The 21,435-nt window shown below is 44.9% G+C and overlaps 1 protein-coding gene across 9 annotated transcripts in view; it reads left to right on the forward strand.

Annotated features, from left to right (window-relative positions):
- GMEB1 (glucocorticoid modulatory element binding protein 1) overlaps positions 1 to 21,435 on the forward strand; it is a 254,688-nt gene that overhangs the window by 10,657 nt on the left and 222,596 nt on the right. For 7 of the 9 annotated variants that reach the window (XM_085647641.1, XM_085647638.1, XM_085647642.1 and 4 more), the window contains exons 3-5: positions 9,158 to 9,328; positions 11,367 to 11,479; positions 18,489 to 18,613. In XM_085647641.1, coding sequence (XP_085503767.1) covers positions 9,201 to 9,328; positions 11,367 to 11,479; positions 18,489 to 18,613 — 366 coding nt within the window. In that variant the 5' untranslated portion in view covers positions 9,158 to 9,200. The remainder of the gene's footprint in view (positions 1 to 9,157; positions 9,329 to 11,366; positions 11,480 to 18,488; positions 18,614 to 21,435) is intronic. The other 2 variants (XM_085647645.1, XM_085647647.1) reach the window with 1 other exon arrangement.

Consider the following 21,435-nt stretch of genomic DNA (forward strand, 5'->3'; position numbering starts at 1 on the left):
CAGCCAAGAATCGTATGTTGAGGGAAGCCATTGAGATGCCTAAGGTTTTAGAACAGTCTGCTTTTTGCATGCGTGAACTGGAAAGGAAAAAGGAGGAGGGGGGTGTCTCTGAAGTAGCTGTGGTTAATAAAGCAGTAGAGCCTGTTACCACCCTCAAATTCTCTAGCAAATCCATCTAGTATGGTGGAACTGTTAGACAGGGCGGCAAGGTTTGCAACCTTTGTGGCACCACTAATCATTCATCAGACTCTAAATTCTGCTTTGCTATTAAGAGGAAATGTAGAAAGTGTGGCGGCTTAGGCCATTTTGCCAAGATGTGCAGAATGGGTAATCGCAATAGTGTCATTAGTTTCGGAGAGTGGGGTGTGTCCTGTTGAGGCTAGCGACCGAATTCTTATGGGGAGCGATGTTGAAGTAGCGCAACATGGCCGAAGAAAAGACAGGCCCCAAACTATGTTTGTCATAAATGATTGCGAAGTTGAACTCCTAGTCGACACAGGATCAATGTAAACCATCATTCCTAAGTCTGTGTATGATCAGTGGTGGCCAGGCTGTTCATTAAAACCCAAGGACCTATCTCCAGGGGGTTACCAAGGGGAGTCTATTGACATTATGGGGTTCATGGATGCAAAAATCCAATTTGAGGGCAGGTTCATCAAGGGTAAGGTGTATTTAGCAGATCGTGGGTCACCAATTCTTGGATGGCTCCATCAGTATAATGTGCACATAATTGACAGCCCTAGGGCACCTTCTCAGGTAATGGTGGTTAAACAGGAATCTATTAAGGACATACTCTGTGCAAACGGTGCAGTGTTCAAGGAAAGCTTAGGGTTCATAAAGGGGAATGCTCCTAAGATTATTTTGAAGGAGCATGTTGTCCCTGTACAGCATAAGCTTAGGAGGGTCCCTGTGGTGGTGCGTGAGGAGGTAAGGGGTTTGATCCAAGAAATGTTACAATAAGGAGTCATAGATAGAACCAGCCAAGGCATCAAGTTGGGTCTCTCCCATAGTCATTACACGCAAGTCTGATGGGTGCCTCAGATTTTGTGTGGACTTGAGGGCTCTCAATCTGAATGTGTTGGCAGGTACTTACCCTTTGCCTAACATTTATGATATGGTTTTGTTGCTTAAAGGACGAAAATTCTTCTCTAAGCTGGATCTCAAAAGCGCATACCGTCAGATCAAACTCCAGAGACTCCAAACCCCTCACAGCTTTCATCACTATGGAAGGAACATACCAATTTATGAGTGCCTTTCGGCCTATCATCGGCTGCAAGTGTGTGTCAAAGAATGATCACTGACTTCTTTAAAGTATTAGAAAACGTCATGTACTTTCAAGACGACATACTTATTTTTGGCAAGTCCGTTCATGAACATAATGCTGTGCTGAAACTTGCATTGCAAAGGATTGCCAATGTGGGCCTCACCTTGAAGAAAGAGAAATGTAGTTTTTTGAAAGAAAAAATTGAATATTTAGGTTATACTTTGTCGGCAGATGGAGTAAGACCAAAAAAAGACTTATTAGAAGCCATACGCTTGGCTCTCACTCCGCATGACAAAAAGATCAGCTTAGGTTGTTTATGAGCCTACTTGAATATTATTCAACATTTGTACATAATTTCTCAGACCAGACTGTGTCTTTGATAGTGCTCCTGAAGAAAGGGAATTGTTTTTAATGGTAATCGGTCCAAGAGGAATGTTTTGGAAATATTAAAAAAAAAGATTTGTGAGGCTGGCATATTGGTACCTTTTGATATTCAACTCAAATCCATATTGACTGTAGATGCCAGTGCTACAGGGTTTGGTGCCATACTTTCACAAAAACATAGTAATGGTGAAAACAGTAGCCTTTGCGTCTTGCACACTAATGGAAACTGAAAGGAACTATTCTGTGATTTAAAGGCAAGCTTTGGGTGCTGCATGGGGTGTTGAATACTTTCGTACATATTTATGGGGTACTCCGTTTACTTTAAGATCTGACCATAGCCCTCTCATTAAAATAATTCTCCATGGTGGTGCTGGCAAGGGTTCAGTGAGGCTAGCAAGATTTGCTGCCAGGCTCCAAGAATATTGTTTTGTGATTGAGCATATCCAGTGCTGGAAAAATGTGCAAGCAGATTGTCTTTCCCTGAAATGACAGATGGTACAAGACCCTGCACAGGATGAACGAGAAAACAAAGTTTCAGTTGCATCTGTGCATGATGTAGTTTTGGGGTATGCAGGGGCTTTCTCAAGGGAGGATTGGTGCCAGGCTATGGATATGGCTCTTGCGCTTAAAGAAGTCGTGCGCTTGGTGATTTCTGCCAAACGGAGGCAAAGTTGTGTAACCAGTTCTGTGCGACCTTTTTTCAAGTTGTTAGATGAGGTGGCAGCCATATTCTAATGAGGGGTGAGAGATTTGTGCCTTCTGTGAGTCTGAGACAAAAAGTGGTAGCAATGGCTCATTCAGGACATTTGGGACAACGTTTGATCCAGAGACGTCTTAAAGCACAATTTTGGTGGCCTGGAATGGATGCTCAGGTGGTGGATTGGGTTGGTAAGTGTGTGTGTGTGTAAAGAAAGTGAGAAACATCTTTGAGCTGGTGTCATGGTTGTCATGGGCCACGTCGACAACCCAGGATTGCCTTGGCACACTGTTTGCTTAGATTTCATTGGTCCTATGTCCGAAGTACGCAGTGGGCTGATGTTCGATAGGGTTTGTGTAGACTCTTATTCCAAGTGGTTGCGTGTGAAATTCATGGGTGACATCACCACGAGTACCACAATTCGTGCATTGAGGAAAGTGTTTAGAGCAGAAGGTGTTCCTTCTGTTCTGGTGACCGACAATGGTACGCAACTCACCTCCAAAGTCATGGAAGAGTTTTTGATTGGTAGTGGTATCAAACACCAGCGCACATCATTGTATAATCCCCAAGGCAATGGCATAGTGGAAAGGGCAAACAGACTGGTTAAGGGTGTCATTCAGATGGCATGTGTTTCCAATCAGGATGTCGAGGAAGCTTTTGACGAGTTGCTGTGGGCATACTGCACCACTGTACCAGACTTGTTGGGTAAGTCTTTTTTTTTTTTAAATTTTTTTTTTTTAATATAACTTTTTATTGAAAACCAATTCCACAGCAGTGCAGCAGTCTTGACATTTAGTTAACACCTCTACTGGCAGAATATACATACAGGTTTTGGAGACAACCAATAATATAATCATGACATTCAATAATAACCCCCTTCCCTTAGTGAAGCAGTCTAGAAGTGGTTACCTCCCCACCCTGGGATTCAGGAGCCCCCCATGGATAGAGCATAGCTGATGGCCTTCCGTCTTCGAATCAATGTGCGTGGCCCTGTTCCTCTAGTAAAGCCCGCCTCTCCCTCCTTAGTTCAACTGTAGGAGCAATACAGATGTCCCCCCGGTATTTGTTCCACCGTCCCCACTTATGATCCCACTTCCGTGGGCAGCCTCGATGTTTGTAAACCGTTTTCTCAGCCACCATGGCCAGATCCATATCCGAGGCCCAAGCGCGCAGCAGCGGCATTGTGTCTACCCCCCATTTCTGCGCAATGTTCCTTTTGGCAATGGCCCACCCCATGGGCGCCCACTCCTGCTCCACCTGAGTGAGGTCTGTCGCTTCCCACACATTAAGGAGGCAGAGCTGGGGAGAAGGAGCGACGGGTTTGTCTATGGATCTCGCCATCTGTCGGGTAACTTCTATCCAGTACTGCTGGATGTGGGGGCATGTCCATAGGACGTGCAGAAATGTCCCTGTTTGGTGACCGTGTCGTACGCAAAGCGCATCAGGACGTCGTCCCAGTTTATGCAACAACTTCGCATCAAAATACACCCGATGCAAAATTTTGAGCTGAACCAGGCGAAGTCGCATTGGCATTGCCACCTCGCGAGGGGAGGCAAGCGCCTCAGTCCAGTCCTCGTCAGCCATTTCCCCCCAAGTCCACCTCCAATCTGGCCCTTAATTTCCGCATTGGGTCGGCCCGATTGTTAATTAATTTTTTGTACGTCAAAGAGATAACCATGCGGTCCATTGGGTCTAACAGTAGACTGTCTTCTAAAGGAGAGGAGTCTGGAAGGGGGGTGTCCGCGGGGAGGGCGCTGTCGATAGCGTGACTAATCTGAAGATATCGAAAATACTCTGACAGTGCCAGCTGATATTTACGCTGGAGCTCCGCAAATGACACCTTTTTACCTTTTATCCAAACCTCCCCAACCCTAGATATACCGATCAGGTCCCATTTATCAAAACCTGTGCAGTCGCTCAGACGCCCCAGACAATCCGGCTCCTAGAGAGGGGTGGCCTTAGTTAGCCGCCCATACCAACCCATACGTCGCTGGAGCCCGTGCCAAATCTCTACCGTCCGAGCCGTAGGGCCAGTCAAGCCTAGTTTTTTGTGGTCTGAGTATAATGCTCTATTATACCCCCCCTTTCCCAATAGCCAGCGGTCAGTCCGGAAACTGGGATCATCGTGAGCGCCGAACACCCATTGGTTGACGGCGATCAGGTGTGCTGCCTGGTAATAAAGGCGTATGTCCGGCAGGCCTATGCCACCATCGTACCAGCCCATAGCGAGTTTCTGTATGGCGATTCGCGGCGGACCAGCGTCCCACAACAGACCTCTAATTATTGTGTCGATCTGCAAAAAATAGGACTCGGGAATCGGAGTGGGGGTGTTCTGCAGGGCATAGAGAGGGTAAGTCTCTTTTTGAAGTGATGAGGGGATGGGTTCCTGGTGATATTTTGGTGCCAGGCTGGTTGAAGGTGTGTATTGTGAACAATGATGCCACTACTGAAGTTGACAAGAATTGTGGCTGGTGACTGTGTAAATGTCAAGGCAGGGAAGGTGTTGAGAGGGCTCACCAAATTCAAAGGTCCTTTCGATGTTAGACGGTCTTGTGATTTTTACATGGTTCTGGAGAATGGAGAACATTGAAACAAACGTAGAGTTGCCTTGTATCAGAAGGGTGGTGTTTGTTAAAGAGGGTATGAAGAAGTTGTGCACTGTTCCTTGTTTAAGAGATGTAGACTTTGGTAGTAGCGTTGGCCCTTTGGGTCCAGTCACGACCGGGTGGAAGGGAGGAGTGTTCAGGGAACTACCTCCGACTCTGTGGTACTCCCAAGGGAAAGATCAAGTGACTGGGGGGTGGTCTTGAAGGGAGACAAACCAGAGCGTAAAACCCTGGCGTACCTGGATGACTGTTTGGTGATTTTGTGCTGTTCTCTCTTGCCTGCTCTCATGTACTCTGTTTCATTGTAGTTATATGAAAGTTCTTTATTGTCGTTTGTTTTTAGGTCTCGCCTGACCCAGTTCATGCACTGGTCTGGCAAGACATTTAGTAGGTGGGTTTTGAAAGTGCTACCCACATTTTTGTGCTGGCTACAAGCTTCAGTGCACGATGGTGTGCACGCGCACAGCTGCTCCTCGCATTCCCCCCCTCCCTTCTCGCCCAGCCATCTGCCTTTCCTGCGCCAGCCTTCAGCACCATGCCCCTCCCCCCGCTGCTGCGCGTGCATCCCTAGCGTGCTTCAGCGTGTCATCGCGATGACTTTCGCTTTTATGGCCACGCGGCGTTACTTTTAATGCCGCACGGCCAATGCTTGTTGTAGTTTATGATGTGTAGATCACATAGACATGAGGACTTTTCTACCTACTGCCGTTCTATCTATTCATCTTTTGATTATGTAAGTGAGTTTTTCGTACAAAAGATCCTTAAGGGTCCGTTTTCGATGATTTTGGAGAAGGTTGAATACAAGAGATAAAATCCCACACTTTCAGAGTTGCCTATCAGTTTATACACACTAAATGAAGAAAAGTGTAAAGGTGCCCACAACCCTTCTCTTTTGTACCTCTTCTACTTCCTTCTATTCTCCTCCTTTTGCACACACATTTGCGTTTAAAAAATACGCCTGGGAGTATCATTCGGTTACAGTTTCTGTTCTGTCTGAGTCGGCTGCTGCTAAGAGCCCTCCCAGAACAGCGACAGCAGCGAGAAATGAATTGCCTTATAATTGAGGGTGAACACACTAGGTAAGCAACCCCGAAAGCCCCAAAAGACGGAGCTGGCAGTTCAAGGGAAGGTCTCCATCATTTCCTTCAACCGAAACTCTTTGATGGTCTTTTTAAATCAGGGACCGAAGTCTAACAGCAAAGTATTTCCCTTCTCGCCTCCCTCCCACCCCCCTCAAACTCTCATCTATTTCTCGTATCATTGTTTCAAGTGGGTTTCCAGCAACAATTTATGTGCCCTTTAGCTCAATGGAGCGGAAACCAGAAACTGCTCATTCCATTCCACCCCTTACCGTAGAGCGTGGCGTTAGCCCGTTGACCAAGTAGGTGTCACACAGTTTGAGTCCGTTCTAGACTACACGATTTAGAACAAATGTATAGCTTGATAAAAGAAATATACATTCATTTAATATTTTTCCTAAAAGTGTCATACAGTGATGACTGCTGCGCATTGACTCAAGAAACCTGCCCAACATTATAATGTATGTACATTATTTACCAGTGTGACAAAGTAACCCACTATAGTCTTTTCCCCTGCTCTCCTGCCACTCACTGCCACCAAAAACATTTTATTATGAGTTGCAGTAGGCAATCCATTTTTTCACTTACTATAATTTACAATAGGATGTATTTATTTTCATTTGATTCTAATGTATGTTTACCCATCACCTGTGATTACGAAGAAGAATTATTATTCAGGAACCAAAGGCCTTGCCATTAAAAAGGAGAGCGCTATAAAATCGCATCCGGTTGTAAAATCTCCAGAAAGTGGAAACATGCATGATGCAAGCCATCAAAAACAATTTGAATAAGTACATTTTAACCCATCAAACACGGAGTAACAAGGTGTGACTATTTTGCAAGGCAGCAGTAAGATGATTCACGATAGCTAGCGTGCTCCACGCTTAAATGCTTTAAACAGCTTCTGAGTTCCTAAAATTTTACACAGGTGACTTAATCATTTGTTTAGTTCCACTGTAACATTATTTTGTTCTTCAACAAGAAGGCTGCGAAAGACGAGGAATTTACCGCATAGGATAAATACCAATATAGTGGGGTGCCATATTTACTGGGTGCAGAAAATAACTTCTACTTTGAGTTTTCATTTGAAAATGAGTAATTTCATGTGGAATTTGGTGTTTTCCTTTGCAAAACTCTGCATGTATTGGAATTTACCGCATGTATTTGCCTGACCCATTAAAATGCATCAGGAGGAAAATGCGTGGGTGTGGGGTTTACCACAGAACTCAGAATTTCGATTTCTGTGTAGACAAGTTGCACAGAGATAGGAATTTACTGGCCCACTTGGAACCAGGGACAAAGAAAACAATAAGAGAAAATTCACAGAACAATTAATTCATTTGGTTTACTTATTGTGGGCCTGATCCAGAAAGATTTCTAAAAATAATGATTTACGCATTTCTGTCTATTTGGATCTTTCTAAATTAGGTGTGCATAAATTGCACTTTTTCTAATCACAAATCAAATTTACACCTTTAAAAACTTGAAATTGAAGCTGTCACCAAACACTATGATCACCTCGGGGAAAGTTTGGGAAGTCACCCCCAACTTTCAAACCAGTTGCTGTGGCAGAGTGTGTGCTGTACACATGACAATACCTTGACACAGCGGACTGTTGCATGGAATGCTTTGAGCCTCTGAGGTTGACGGACCTCAGTCTGTGCATTAGTTCACCCCGTCTTGGCGCTGCATGAAAACAGGATGCCCACTGTCCAGCATGAAGTGAGACATTGTGATTGGTGCTAGAGATGCTATTTAGCAATCTGCTTAGAACATTGTGTTTCATTTATGGCATTAACCCCTTCGCTGCGGCGCGAATTCCGCCGCGGCGCTGGGGGAGTGGGGGGGGTGGGTGCGGGGTGAGCGCGGCGCCGCCATGCTCGTGACGGAACCACGCCGTCATGAGTCACGGGCGAGCTGTGCTCATGACGGCGTGGTTCCGTCACGACTCCTCCCACTCTCTATTTCGCCCGCACAGGTGGGGAATCAGTGCCGCGTGGGAGGAGCGGCCGCAGCATGACGGAACCACGCCGTCATGAGCACACGCCGCCCGTGGCTCATGACGGCATGGTTCTGTCATGAGCACGCAAGGGGTTAAACATAAAGGAGCACTGGCAACGCTGATAAAATGGATTTCATTTTGAGTAGTGACTAAAACTTTAAAAAAGCCTGCAGTGCTGAAACAAGCATTTTCAATGCAATAGGTCTCGCATTTGCAAAAGTTTAAGCTATTGGCATTGTTCATGACCATGCCTTTTTTATCTATTTTATAAAACAAACACATAAATAAATGCAATTATCATTTACAATGCCAATAGCTAGTGTTGCATTATTATTAGCAATGCCAACTGCTCACACTTTTATAATGCGAGACCTATTGCATTGCAAATGCTTGTTTGCCTTGTCTTCCTTCACCCTTTTTATTTCTTTATCAATTAACGTATATTTTGTTTGTGAAGAAAAGGAGATGTGTGCTTGTTTAGTGCCGCATGTGGAATCTGATCGTCACAGGTTTCCACATGACGGCTGTTATTCAAAGCAGGGTTCCATTCTGGTCACTTGACTTCTTGCCAGGAGGGAACCGGGTCATATTAGATGCGATGAGAATAAACCCCTTACCTGATAATGACCCACTGTCTGCCCAGTCATTTACAACATTTTACACAAACTGTTAAGAGCAGACCTTGTCTATGGCTTGCCAGTCTGGAACCTGTCTTCACTGTCTGCTTGTGTTTCATAACCCACCATCCTAACGATCTAAGATGGAGCTTATAATAGCAACACATTCTACATAGCCAATACGAGAGAGTAGCCTCATTTTGTCCAGTGATTCGCTTCTTCACAAAAGCTTGGTGAACACATAACAAACAGTCAGAGAAGCAATACAAAAAATACTGTATTCTGTAGTATATTTACGGCATAATTCTGATCATGTTTGGAAAGTTTCATGCTACACTGACTTGTAGTGAATTAGCCTCCCAGAGCCCATCAGTTTTTTGATAAGACTACTGTGTGTCCTTAAGTGGTAGAATTATGCTTAGCGTTTCTTTTAGTACTAATATTGCACTCCCTCAGCTCCAACCTCTGGATTTGATCAATACTTTTCTCAATTTGTTTTGACATGCAGGGTCACTGATGCTTTGACCCTTCAGCCTATCCTCATGTGAGCAATGGCGAATGCCGAAGTCAACGTCCCCTTGGGAGAAGTTGTTGTTGTCCCCACCGAAGTCACCGAAGATGAGAACCCAGAAGATGCCAAGACTCAAGTTATCCTACAGCTGCAGCCAGTCCAGCAGGGGTGAGTTGCTGCCTACATTTCGGGTTGCAGCTCTTCTAGTGTTTGAGGGGTGTAACTAGGATAGCGGGACATAAAATAAAAGAAAATGTGGGAATTTGGCTGGTTCTGTGGATTTGTGCTATGATCTGTCCTAGCTGTGAGGTATGGTAATGGAATATTCGTTGCCTCGTTCTTTTGTGTTGGTCATAGAAAGGTTAGTTGCATCAGCAGCAACAGCCCCTCCTTTGGTTATTGATTTGAAGAGGAAGTATGAACTCCTAGTTATCAAATGTGCCACTTGGCTCTGCCATGTGCATGCCCCCGCCACTTGGCTGTGTCTTGCGAGCGCCCCCGCCCCTTGGCTGTGTCTTGCGAGCGCCCCCCCGCCCCTTGGCTGTGTCTTGCGAGCGCCCCCCGCCCCTTGGCTGTGTCTTGCGAGCGCCCCGCCCCTTGGCTATGTCTTGCGAGCACCCCCACCCCCTTGGCTGTGCCTTGCAGGAGGACCCTGCCATTGGCTGTGCCTTGCGAGCACGCCTACCGCCCCTGGCTGTGCCTTGCGATCGCCCCCTTGGATGTGCCTTGGGAGCACCCCCCCCCATTGGCTGTGCCTTGGGAGCGTGCAGCCCCCCCCCCCCCCCCCCCCCCCCCCCCTCCTTGGCTGTTCCTTGCGATCGCCCCAGCCCCTGGCTGTCCCTTGCGATCGCCCCCGGCCATGGCTGTCCCTTGCAATCGCCCCAGCCCCTCAGGGCACCGGGCGTTTCCCCGGTGGGCCGCTAAGGCGGGTGCCGGTTTCGGCCCCTGAGGGGCTGTTTTTGTTACCGGGGGTCGACCATATCTGCCCCCTGTAACAAAAATGGGGGGCAGCCGAGCAGTTTGCCAGGACCGGTTTCGGTTCCCAGTCGGGCCCTGCCGCCCCTGGCTGTCCCTTGTGATCGCCCCCGCCTGTCCCATGCAATCTCCCCCGCCTGTCCCTTGCGAGCGTGCACCCCCCTTGGCTGTGCCTTGCGCCCCACCCCCCTTGGCTGTGCCTTGCGCCCCACCCCCCTTGGCTGTGCCTTGCGCCCCACCCCCCTTGGCTGTGCCTTGCGCCCCACCCCCCTTGGCTGTGCCTTGCGCCCCACCCCCCTTGGCTGTGCCTTGCGCCCCACCCCCTTGGCTTTTCAGCAGTTTTTAACCTTTTCAGCTTGCATAGGGGTCATGGTTATTGTGAAGGGTCTCTTTGAGGAGAGTGAATAGTGTACACAGGTCATAGGTGGAAAAGTTTATAAATCTTGCCTGTCATTACAAGGCAGTATAGTCTTATAAGAACCACCTAAAAATCAAAGTTGTAAAGGTCTCATTAATGAGGGACAGTATCTATTGTGAACACATATCAACCAGAGCCGGTACGAAGATCTCCTAATACAAGAACACTTCATGTCAGTTGGTCTTGTTTGCTCCCATTTAGCACCTAGAATTGCAGAACTCCTGAACATTCTTTGATTCACATTTGGAACCGGCTGGTGCCAATCTGCTATGTCAGGCGCAGGCAGATGAGACTCTGGCCTTGGAGTCAGCCATTTAGCTACATCATACTCTGTAAAGAATTGCCTTATCACCCTTTGTCTACCTACACCACTCTGACTGTCACTGTGCTGATGTTGATTGTTTGAAGTTGACTGCCTTTCATTATCATTATATGTTCCTGTCAGTGCTAGAAGACAGTTTTCCTTGTGATGTGCCATTTAAGCGAATGCCAGGGCTACTCCTTTCTCTAATTTCCAGATGAGGAGTGATTCGTGAAAATAGTTTTCTAGAAAACTCAGTATGTGTTTGTCTTAAAAAAACATTTTTTTTTTTAAAAACAGCACATGGCTCCTCTGAGTTGAGTACCATTCTGGTCATGGCTTACTTTGAATATTTCTGCTTTAAGTTTACAACCACCAATATAATACCCTTTTCCACCTGGGAAGATTGGGGGGGGGGGGGGAGGGTGAGCCTAAAGGAAAATTGTAGGGTTATGTCTAATCTAATTCTGCCTCATGCTGTGATCTGAATTTCATTTCCCCACGGCGTTTAGTTCTTTCTTTATCGGTGGCAACTTTTACAACAGGATTCTGGAGGAGGGCTCAGAGACCAGCTCAGCAGTCATGTCCATGGAGACCCACACCCTGAAAATGGAAGATGCTTTTGGTAAGCATACGGCCCTGTGCAGATGCTCTGTTTGGTGTTGGGGAGGACAGCAATGATTTAGTTAATTTCATCTTTTATGTTCATTGTTATACCCTTATTTCGTCACTTTAGTTTGGTTACTTCATACTTGTTTTCCTTTCCCGTACTCCTTTTTCTTTTCCACATGCTAGGAGTACAGTCGACCCCGTGTAAAGAAAATCTTACACTCATGTCCACCACCCCTGCCTCTCCATGGTGTGCCACAGCCCTCTGGCTCAGGCAGACACCATGAGCACGCCTTGGAGCTGAAAAGGGACGAAAATGTTCTCGATCACAATTGGGCTAACAGGCCATAGCACAGAGACAGTTTTGGCACTTAACTGTTATCGAAGGATTAGTCAATTCGATTGAGACACAAGCACAAGTCGGCACCAACTGACACACCGGTGCTGAAGCATAAATCTGCATCGGCAAGCACATCGGCACCAAAGAATGCCAAGCAGTCGGTGATCCCAAGGAAATCATTGGATGCGAAGAAAAGCTTTGACTCAAGCGCATCAGAATCGAAGCAGACCTCCGTAATGAGGACTGAAAAACACACACTCTTCTGACCAGAAGAAAAGTCTTGGCCATGGGTTTTTCAAGCCTCACAAAGTGTGTGAGGACAACACCAGCTCCAAAGAAACTAGACTCCTACCCATTGAGTAAATGACAAACAAGGCATTGTTTTTGAGGGACTGCAACAATTTATGCAGGAAAAGGGTAAAGAAAACGCCAAGAGGCCGGCTTGGGATCCATCCTTTCCACAGCCACCACCAAAGAAAGTGTCACAGGAACACTGGGCCACAACTCCAATGTCTTTCAGCCCCCCCCTGGAGTCAACACAAACACAAGTACCCTCTCCACAAGAGGAGAAAGAGGTGGAAATACGGGACACTGACTCTCGGGGAAATGCAGGACACAGACTCGAAGGGAACACAGGATACCCAACATACCCCTGACCCTTGGGATAATTATGATATGGTCCTGCCTGACCCAAATATGGAGCTGCCAATACCTATGAAAGAGTCTGCTCCAAATGACACATCCTCATACCACAATGTTGTCCAAAGAGTGGCAGAGTACCACAAACTCCCCATGCACACTACAGAGGAGCCAACTGACTTCCTAGTGGAAACACAGTTGTGCACAGAGTGCACAATTCAGTATCTCCCAATGACCGGCTCCATCCTTAACGTATCCAAAGACTTCTTCAAAGACCCATTCAAATCCAGAGTCCTAACTCCTCGCATAGAAAAGAAATACAGGCCATCTCCGACTGACCCCATTTACATATGAGTACATCCCCCAGCAGGTTCCCTAGTTGTCACCACAGCCAGGAAAAGATCAGCAGCACAAAGTACTGGAGAGGTGCCTCCGCAGACCATATGGAAATGGGCAAACAAACACAAAATTATCCTCCTGGCTCAATACATGCCAGGGCAGGAAAACGCCATTGCGGATCTGCTCAGCAGGACACCGCAACAAGCTCACTCCATTACTGCAACAAAACTTCTACTGATGGGGAGCCCCTGCAATAGATCTGTTCGCTACCCCTGAAAACTCAAAATGCCAAAGCTTTGCATCCTGATACCCACTATCCAGAGGGAACGCTCAATGAATAAACTGATCAGGGATATTTGCTTACACTTTTCCTCCTCTCCCACTTATTCCATATGTGGTCAGGAAACTCCGACAGATTTGACCCTAATACTGATTGCTCCCACATGGGCTCGACAGCCATGGTACACAACACTGCTAGAGTTATCTCTAGTACCTCATGAGAAGCTACCGAACTATCCAAACCTTCACTGACCGCAGGGGCAGGGTGATGCATCCCAATGCACAACAGCTCAATCTTGTGATCTGGCTTCTGAGGTCATAGAATTTGAATACTTAAATCTCCCTCCAGAATGTATGTCTATTCTAAAGGAGGCCAGAAGACCAACCATAAGGGCTTGTTCCGCAGCAAAATGGAAACGTTTTGTTCACTTTTGTGCATCTTTAAACGCCAACCCTTCTTCACCAACAGAACAACAATTAGTCGGTTACTTGTTACACTTACAAGGGCACATTTGGCATATACCTCAACACGCTTGAATTTAGCAGCCATTGCAGCATACCTTCTAAACAGGAAACACCAATGACTGTTCCGTACTCCTGTCATAAAGCCTTCATGGAAGGATTAAAGAGTAATTCCACTGCGTAAACCTCCAATTCCTGTGTGGAACCTAAACATTGTCCTAACACACCTATGGGGCAACTTCATAATTGTCAAATAAAATTTTTAACATGGGAGTGCATTCCTTGTAGCAATAACCTCTCTATGGAGGGTTAGTGAAATACATGTGCGCCCTGTGGAAGAACCATACTTTCAAGTGTTCGCAGACAGTGCATTTTTGCACAAACCCAAAGTCCTTACCTAAGGTTGTATATCCTTTCCATTTAAATCAAATTCTCGAGTTACCAGTGTTCTTTCCAAAACCAGAGACCGTAGCAGAGCGTGCCTTACATACACTTAAGGTTAAACAGGCACCACTGTACTACTTGGAACATACAAAACCCTTCAGGAAAACATAACTAATAGTTTCATTTTTAAATCCACATAAAGGAAATGCTATTTCAAAAGCAGGAATCTCAAGAAGGATTGTCAAATGTATCCAAATTTGTTATGCTAAAGCAAACATAACATTAACAACTATTCCAAGGGCTCATTCAACAAAGAAGAAAAAAGCGAACATTGCTTTCTTGGGAATTATCCCTCTTGGTGACATTTGCAAAGCAGGAACATGGATGAACCCACATACATTTACTAAACCCTATTAGCAAGATAACAAGCTCTAGTTGGACAAACAGTCCTTCAAACATTATTTCAAACAAATGCAACATCTCATGCCTCAAGGCACCATAAGAGGGGTACTGCTTTACAGTCTATGCATACAGGTGTATCTGCAGCCAACACATGCTACAAATGGAGTATGTTACTTACCCTGTAAGCATCTGTTTGTAGAGTGTAGTGCTGCAGATTCACATGTACCCTCCCGCCTCCCCGACAGGTGTTTTATGGTGAGAAGAATACACACAAATGCTGTACGTGCAACGGCAAAAGCTAACTTGGCAGACAACATCCTCACTCCTTATATGGCATGGGGAAAAAAATATTATTTTAGAAAGGAGCCGTTGTACATGCGCAGTACCTCGAGGGGGAGGAGACCTGACGCCGATCATAAAAAAAAAAAGTTGCAGAGTCTGGGCCAACACTAGATGATGGGATTATGAATCTGCAGCACTGCACGCTACGAATAGATGCTTACAGGGTAAGTAACTTATTCCTTCCATCACTGGATCTAGCGACCTGGGCTTCAGGGTTGCCATCCCTGTTATGTTATGTTATGTTATTTATTCTTTTGTATAGCGCACGGCTACTCAAAAAGAGTGTCCCGGCGCTTTAGGAGAAGGAGTGCTGCAACATAATAACATAACAACGTTAGAAGAAGAAAAAAAGACCGAATGCCAGACAAATACATGCAAGAAAAAACAGGCTACTGGGTGAACAGCCAAGTTTTAAGGCCTTTCCTAAACGCTAGTAGGCTGGTAGCTCCTGTGATTCTGATAAACATCTTTACATGGGTCCTCTGCAATATCACTGCTATCTGTGAGAGAATTGTTGTGGGTTATAGTTAAGGCTCCCTGTTTTCCGTTTTACTGGATTTTTACAGATAAATACAGATAGAAAACACATTGTTTTCGATCTGCATTTATTTTTAGAAGTGGATACATACATGAAATAGTTCTACCTTTAAGTGAATATCCGTGCTATCGTTCATGAATTATAGGCCAGCAGCTGAGCAGATGGACAGCTTGGAAATTAAAAAACAGAACGACGTTCCTTTAAATAATGGCATATGTGAACATACATCTATGGTATAATGCTAGTATTTACCAGTGGATGTATTGCTATGTAATATTGGCCAGCTTAAATAGCTAAAACACGACAGACATCAAAGTATGAGTGCGCGTCTATCAGTTTAATAAATATGGAAATGTACAGTTTTACAACTTCATTTATACGCAAAACACTAAATAAATATGGATAAATACAGATAAAATGGCCCAAAAATAAATGTGAATAAATACAAACAGAAATGTTAAAAAAAAAAAAAAATGCCATAAAACCGTCAGCCCCTAGTTATAGTATGTCAGTGCATTATCGCCATCAGCAAATCAAAAAGGTAGGCGACGTGTCTCCATTTATCTTCTCATCTGTACTGTTATTCTGTGGGACAGCTGATTCACCGCCATCTGCCCATGTTAAAAATGTAGGCACAGGCTGCAATCTACCCCGGGAAGAAGATCAGTCCATGAATAGGGCATAAGGGAAAGAAAAGGCATATTTTGCAGTGTCTTTCTACTAACTTGTCTCAGGAGGACAACTGCAGCAGCACTGTTAGGGAGGTTTCAGGATCTGTGAAGCTCCAGTTACCTGGATGTGAGGGTTGTTTGATACAGGGTACTCTGAAGCGCATTTGCACGATGTAAAGCTGTGAACCTTTTTTAACGCCAACCCTTAAATGGCCAGATTTTCAGTATAGGTTTCCAGGTAAGATAGAAAAGTGCTCCTATTATGTGCATCATATTAACAGGTAACTGTGCCTACTATGGATTTATTTTAGTACACTCAGTTCAGCATTCATTATGCAAAACAATGGTCGCAAGTGCCGTCTGGTAGCTCATATTCGATTATTCAAAAATTGAATGTACTCCTTTCCATCATAATAAATCTGCTACAAATACTCTTCAAACGGGTGTAGATGTTTCAAAGTGCAAACTTTATAATGAAAAAATATGTTTCAAAGGGTACAAAAAACGAATTCAGATATAAATATAAAACACACAGTGACTGAGGTTTACAAATGATTTGTTGTTATAAACACCTCATGGTCACTAAAGTGAGCATTTATCCCAAACAAAATATGTAGAAGGAAAATGTAACTGATCAAAACAGAAAACAAGTCCTTCAAGTAAATCACAAAAGAATTAGATGTTGTTGTCAACATTTCGGTCTGTGTTGTAAGCATCTGTTAGACCATCTTCAGGACGATGAATTAGAAAGTTAATGACCCTTAGAAAGATTACATGAGTAATTTCAAATCGTAGTTAAATCCTGTTTTTTAAGGTATTGCTGTCCGACATCGGAAAAGGGCTACTGAAAGGCTACCGCTGTTTAAAATAGGTCCATGCGATTTTATATTTAGATCAGACCTTCGTAGAACAATCCTCGTGGATTTGTTTGGTCATAGGCTAACAAATGTCTAGCAAATAAGTGGGCGCTACTCCTTCGACGTGTCGCTCCGTGACGGACGCCAACTGCAGTGACAGCGGCACATTGAAGGAGCAGCGCCCACTTATTTGCTAGACGTTTGCTAGCCTATGACCAATTAAATCCACGAGGATTGTTCTACGAAGGTCTGATCTAAATATAATTACCATGGACCTACTTTAAACAGTGGTAGCTTTTCAGGGCACCCTTTTTTCGATGTCGGACAGCAAAACGTTTTAAAACAGGATTTAACTACGATTTGAAATTACTCATGTAATCTTTCTAAGGGTCATTCAACATTCAAATTCATTGTCCTGAAGATGGTCTAACGGATGCTTACACCATATAGACCGAAAGGTCGACAACTACATCGAATTCCTTTGTGATTTACTTTCTCTAAGGATTTGTTTTCTATTTTGATCAGTTACATTTTCCTTCTACACATATTGTTTGGAATAGATGCTCACATTAGTGACCATGAGGTGTTTGTAACAACGAATAATTTGTAAACCTCAGTCGCTGTGTGTTTTATATCTGCAATCGTTTTTTTGTACCCTTTGAAAAATCTTTTTTCATTATAAAGTTTGCACTTTGAAACATCAACTCCCGTTTGAAGAGTATTTGTAGCAGATTTATTCTGATGGAAATGAGTACATTACATTTTTGAATAATCAATTGTGAGCTACCAGACGTAGCTTGCGACCATTGTTTTGCATATTGAATGCTGAACTGAGTGTACTAAAATAAATCCCTTGTAGGCAGTTACCTGTTATTATATATACTACCCAAGCCTGGAAGGATTTATTGGGTTTCCCACTTTTTCTTGTAGTCCTGTTTTATGCAGGCATCCATCAGAGGCCGCAAGTCAAACTCCTTGTGAGTGAGAATCACACATTTGAAGCTCTGGTTAAATTCTCACTTGCAGCAGGCTAAATATCACAACGGATACTGAGGGCAAGCACTTGATATCTAACAGCAACTCCGTTAAGAGATTTGCTTTGTGCAGAGCAACTTTTGGGAATTGTAGAGGCTTCAGAAATCTATCTCTAGGACGGTGACCCTCATAAGGGTCAGTTGTTTGTTGTAATACTGATCCACTACTTTGTAAGCTATGACGCTATTTTAGCGCGTTTTTGGTATTCTCTGATTATTTAAAAAAAAAAAATATCAATTTACTAAAGTTTCTTCTCGTGGAATTATTGATGTCAACGGGGAGATCACCTCACTTCCTGTGATGCCATTGAACATGCTAATAGGTTCTCACTCATAGGGGGAAAAAATTAAACACCTGAGAGATCTGCAGCACTAGAGAAATAAATGTCTGCCTTCTGGATATCCATTCGCAATTCTGTACAGTATGGAAATTAAAAGGTCTGAGGGGCAATCTGCATAGCCCCTGGCCATGTCTTTGAAATATTGAATTGACCACAGTAAAATCATCCATAGGTCAGGTGATTAAAATTCCTTACCTCTCCCTTTTCAAAGGCACTAGCCTGTTTAAAGTACTCCTGCACCATAATACCCCATATTCAGTTTCAGTGCGCAATGTTTGTTTTGACTCTGCCTCACTCAGAGTGCAGCCTTGGTGGGGGAAGTCCTACAACTTGGTGTATTGTGATCATGTTGGTGCTAGCAGTACCAACTCTCACTTTCTTCCCTTTATCTTTGCAGATGCCAGCCTGCTGGAGGATAACGAGGACATTGAAATTGCATATCCCATCACATGTGGTGACAGCAAAGCCATCCTTCTTTGGAAGAAGTTTGTGTGCCCTGGAATCAATGTCAAATGTGTCAAGGTAATCCTGATAAAAAGAACCTCCTAAGCTTCAGCAGAAAATGTTTGCCCCTGTCCCTTCCATGCCATTTAATGTGCTCACCAATCAGCACGTGCTCTGGTAACTTTTCTTCCGCCAGCTTATTTTTCCCATTCAAGTGTTCCTAGTACACAGAGCCACTGGGAGTCAAGGTTCAAACATAAAAGGCAGACTTCTGAATTATCGGTCCAATTGGCACCCATATAAATAATGCAGTTATATCTAGTCACTCCCACCTTTGATTCCTCTTCAGTCTTCCTTTCTTCTCTACTATGAGCCAGTCTTTTGTAAGTCGCACGACTGGATGTCCTTTTGATGTATAGCACTCCTTTTCATTTGAGCTGTACAGTCCTCAAATTATTCACAATGCAGTTGACAAATTTTTATCTGGCATGATTCCCTGGGCAGAAGACTTGCTGTCTTTGAAACAATACACAACATCCATTAAATACTCTAGTAATCTTTGCAACATGCCTTGTCCAAAAAGCCATGACTTGTAATCTTTACCTAACTTACCTATGGCTTGTTGGATCCTTTGATATTCCCCCAGTAGACTGAGTGAATATATATATATGTATATGTTCACTCAGTCTAGTGTGTGTGTGTGTTATATATCTCCTACTGGCAGTCGCCAGTAGGTACTAATAGTTGGGACTTAGTTTCCATATGAGGAGCATTTTTTCATTTGCAAATAACTTTGGCGTTGTTTGACAACTCCTCACAAACTCTTCGAAATGAATTTGCCACTCACTTCAGCTGCTGTCTTGAAAATTTCAGGGTGATCCGTCAAGAGTGGGCTGAGGAAAAAAACAAAAACTCGTGTCCCCCATGTTAATTTCTATAGGAAACTTTAGACACGGCTACAGCCCGAACTGCTGAACGGAATGACCCCAATTTTGGCAAAAAGGTAGCTTCTGGTCCAGAAAACAACCTTTTTGTTAAATGGTGTAAATCCGTTAAGTAGTTCTAAAAATATTAAGGAAAATCCAAATTTGTTTGTCTTGGGGACACGGTGGAACCGCAACCCCTTACGATCTTTTGCTGAAATCTGATTGGCTGCCAACACTTCAAACTAGGAAGTGTTTGCAGCCATCTTGTGACTCGGTTGAACCGAGTTACAGAAAAAACGTTAAAAGAAAAGGGGGCAGGATAGAAACACCCTGAACCCCTAGGCCTCTTGGGGGGGGGGGGGGCCCAGAGGGACCCAGCCGGGCCAAAAATGCATATTCATTTTCAGCGGGAGTTGCGCTGAAGCCGCGAATCCCGCTGAAAATAATATTTAAAAAACAAAGCGTGGGCTTCCGCACGTTGTTTCTAAGTTGCCCCCAGGTAGGCCAGGACCCGGGGCATGTCTAAAATATTTAGGAGGGGGGCGCACGGGGGCCCCCCTCCTAAGATCCACAAAGCCCCGGGGACCACCACCTCTCCCTTCTTGGGGTATTCTCAATTTATGCAGGGGTTGTCCCGGGGATCGCCACCTTCCCTGGGAAAAATATGAAATAAATACGGGGGGGGGGGGAGAGGGTGGCATGCGCTCCCCTCCGCAGTCATGGGGACTGCTACCTCCCAGGGCCTAAATGCAAAATTAATTCTGTGAGGGGCTCTGCCCTTCCCAACCCCACCTGCCCCAGGGCCGCCACCTCCCCGGGATAAATGATAAAAATAAAAGTGGTGGGGCCCGGCCGGCTCCCCACAGCCCCGGGACTACCATGTCCCTGGGGCTGTGACCTGCAAAGCAGGGGGCGGCGTGCAGCACCCCTCCTGGAGCCATAGATGTCCCAGGGGACCTCCACTCATCGGGCCAGCTCCTGCTATGTTCTGGCACGCCCAACCCCATAACATAGCTGTTTGCTATTGTATTGTATTGTAATTGCATTTATATAATGCTTACTACCCCTGAAGGAGTCAAAGCGCTTTTTCAGTGAGTAGCACGCTACTCCGGAGCCCATAAAGGATTAGCGGTGAATTAGTATAGTGAAATATGAAAGTAATTTGAGTGGTGCATATATTAGCCAATTATTTGGTTTGAGAAGGATAGTGGAGGGATGGAAGAGGTAAAAGGTTTGCATTTATATAGTGCTTGCTACCCCCTGATTAGGTGTTGAATCGCTTTTTCGGCTAGCATGTTACTACGGAACCCATAAAGGATTAGTGGTGAATTATACCTATATTCCAAATCTATTGCCATTAAGTATATGTCCCAAAGAATTGATACCCGGCAAACCGAACACAAGCAACATTACCTGCAGACGCCTATTAACTGGGGTGGCAGAGTGGGCTAAAGAACGGTGATGGATTAAACCCAGATCAGTTGACTGGGGGTGAGTGCTTGCAATGTTCAACACTCCGTCCATCATTTCCTTTTGGTTTTTGCTTTGTTCGCCATAAGTTGGCAGGGTATGCTCAGACGTGAGTCCCTTGCTCACTTTGCCACTGGATTCAAGCAAGCCTGGCTGAAGACGGCTGAAATGCCAGAAACCGGTCCTAGGAAGCTTGTTTCCGGTCCAGGGAAGACATGGCTTGGCAGTTTGGGCTGGACTGTTCCCATGAGGCACAGGGTCAGACTAATTTGCATATGGCCATGTCTGAACTGGGGTGGCAGAGTGGGCTAAAGAACGGTGATGGATTAAACCCAGATCAGTTGACTGGGGGTGAGTGCTTGCAATGTTCAACACTCCGTCCATCATTTCCTTTGGTTTTTGCCAATTAACTCTGCCTGAGACGCGCAACGTGTACCCCGCGACTTGTGCACCTATGAGTATACCATTGCTATCAAATGTTGCTCGACCCAGGTAACTCGAGTC

Source organism: Triturus cristatus, chromosome 3_2 (genome assembly GCF_964204655.1).
Source record: "Triturus cristatus chromosome 3_2, aTriCri1.1, whole genome shotgun sequence".
Classification (NCBI taxonomy): domain Eukaryota; kingdom Metazoa; phylum Chordata; class Amphibia; order Caudata; family Salamandridae; genus Triturus; species Triturus cristatus.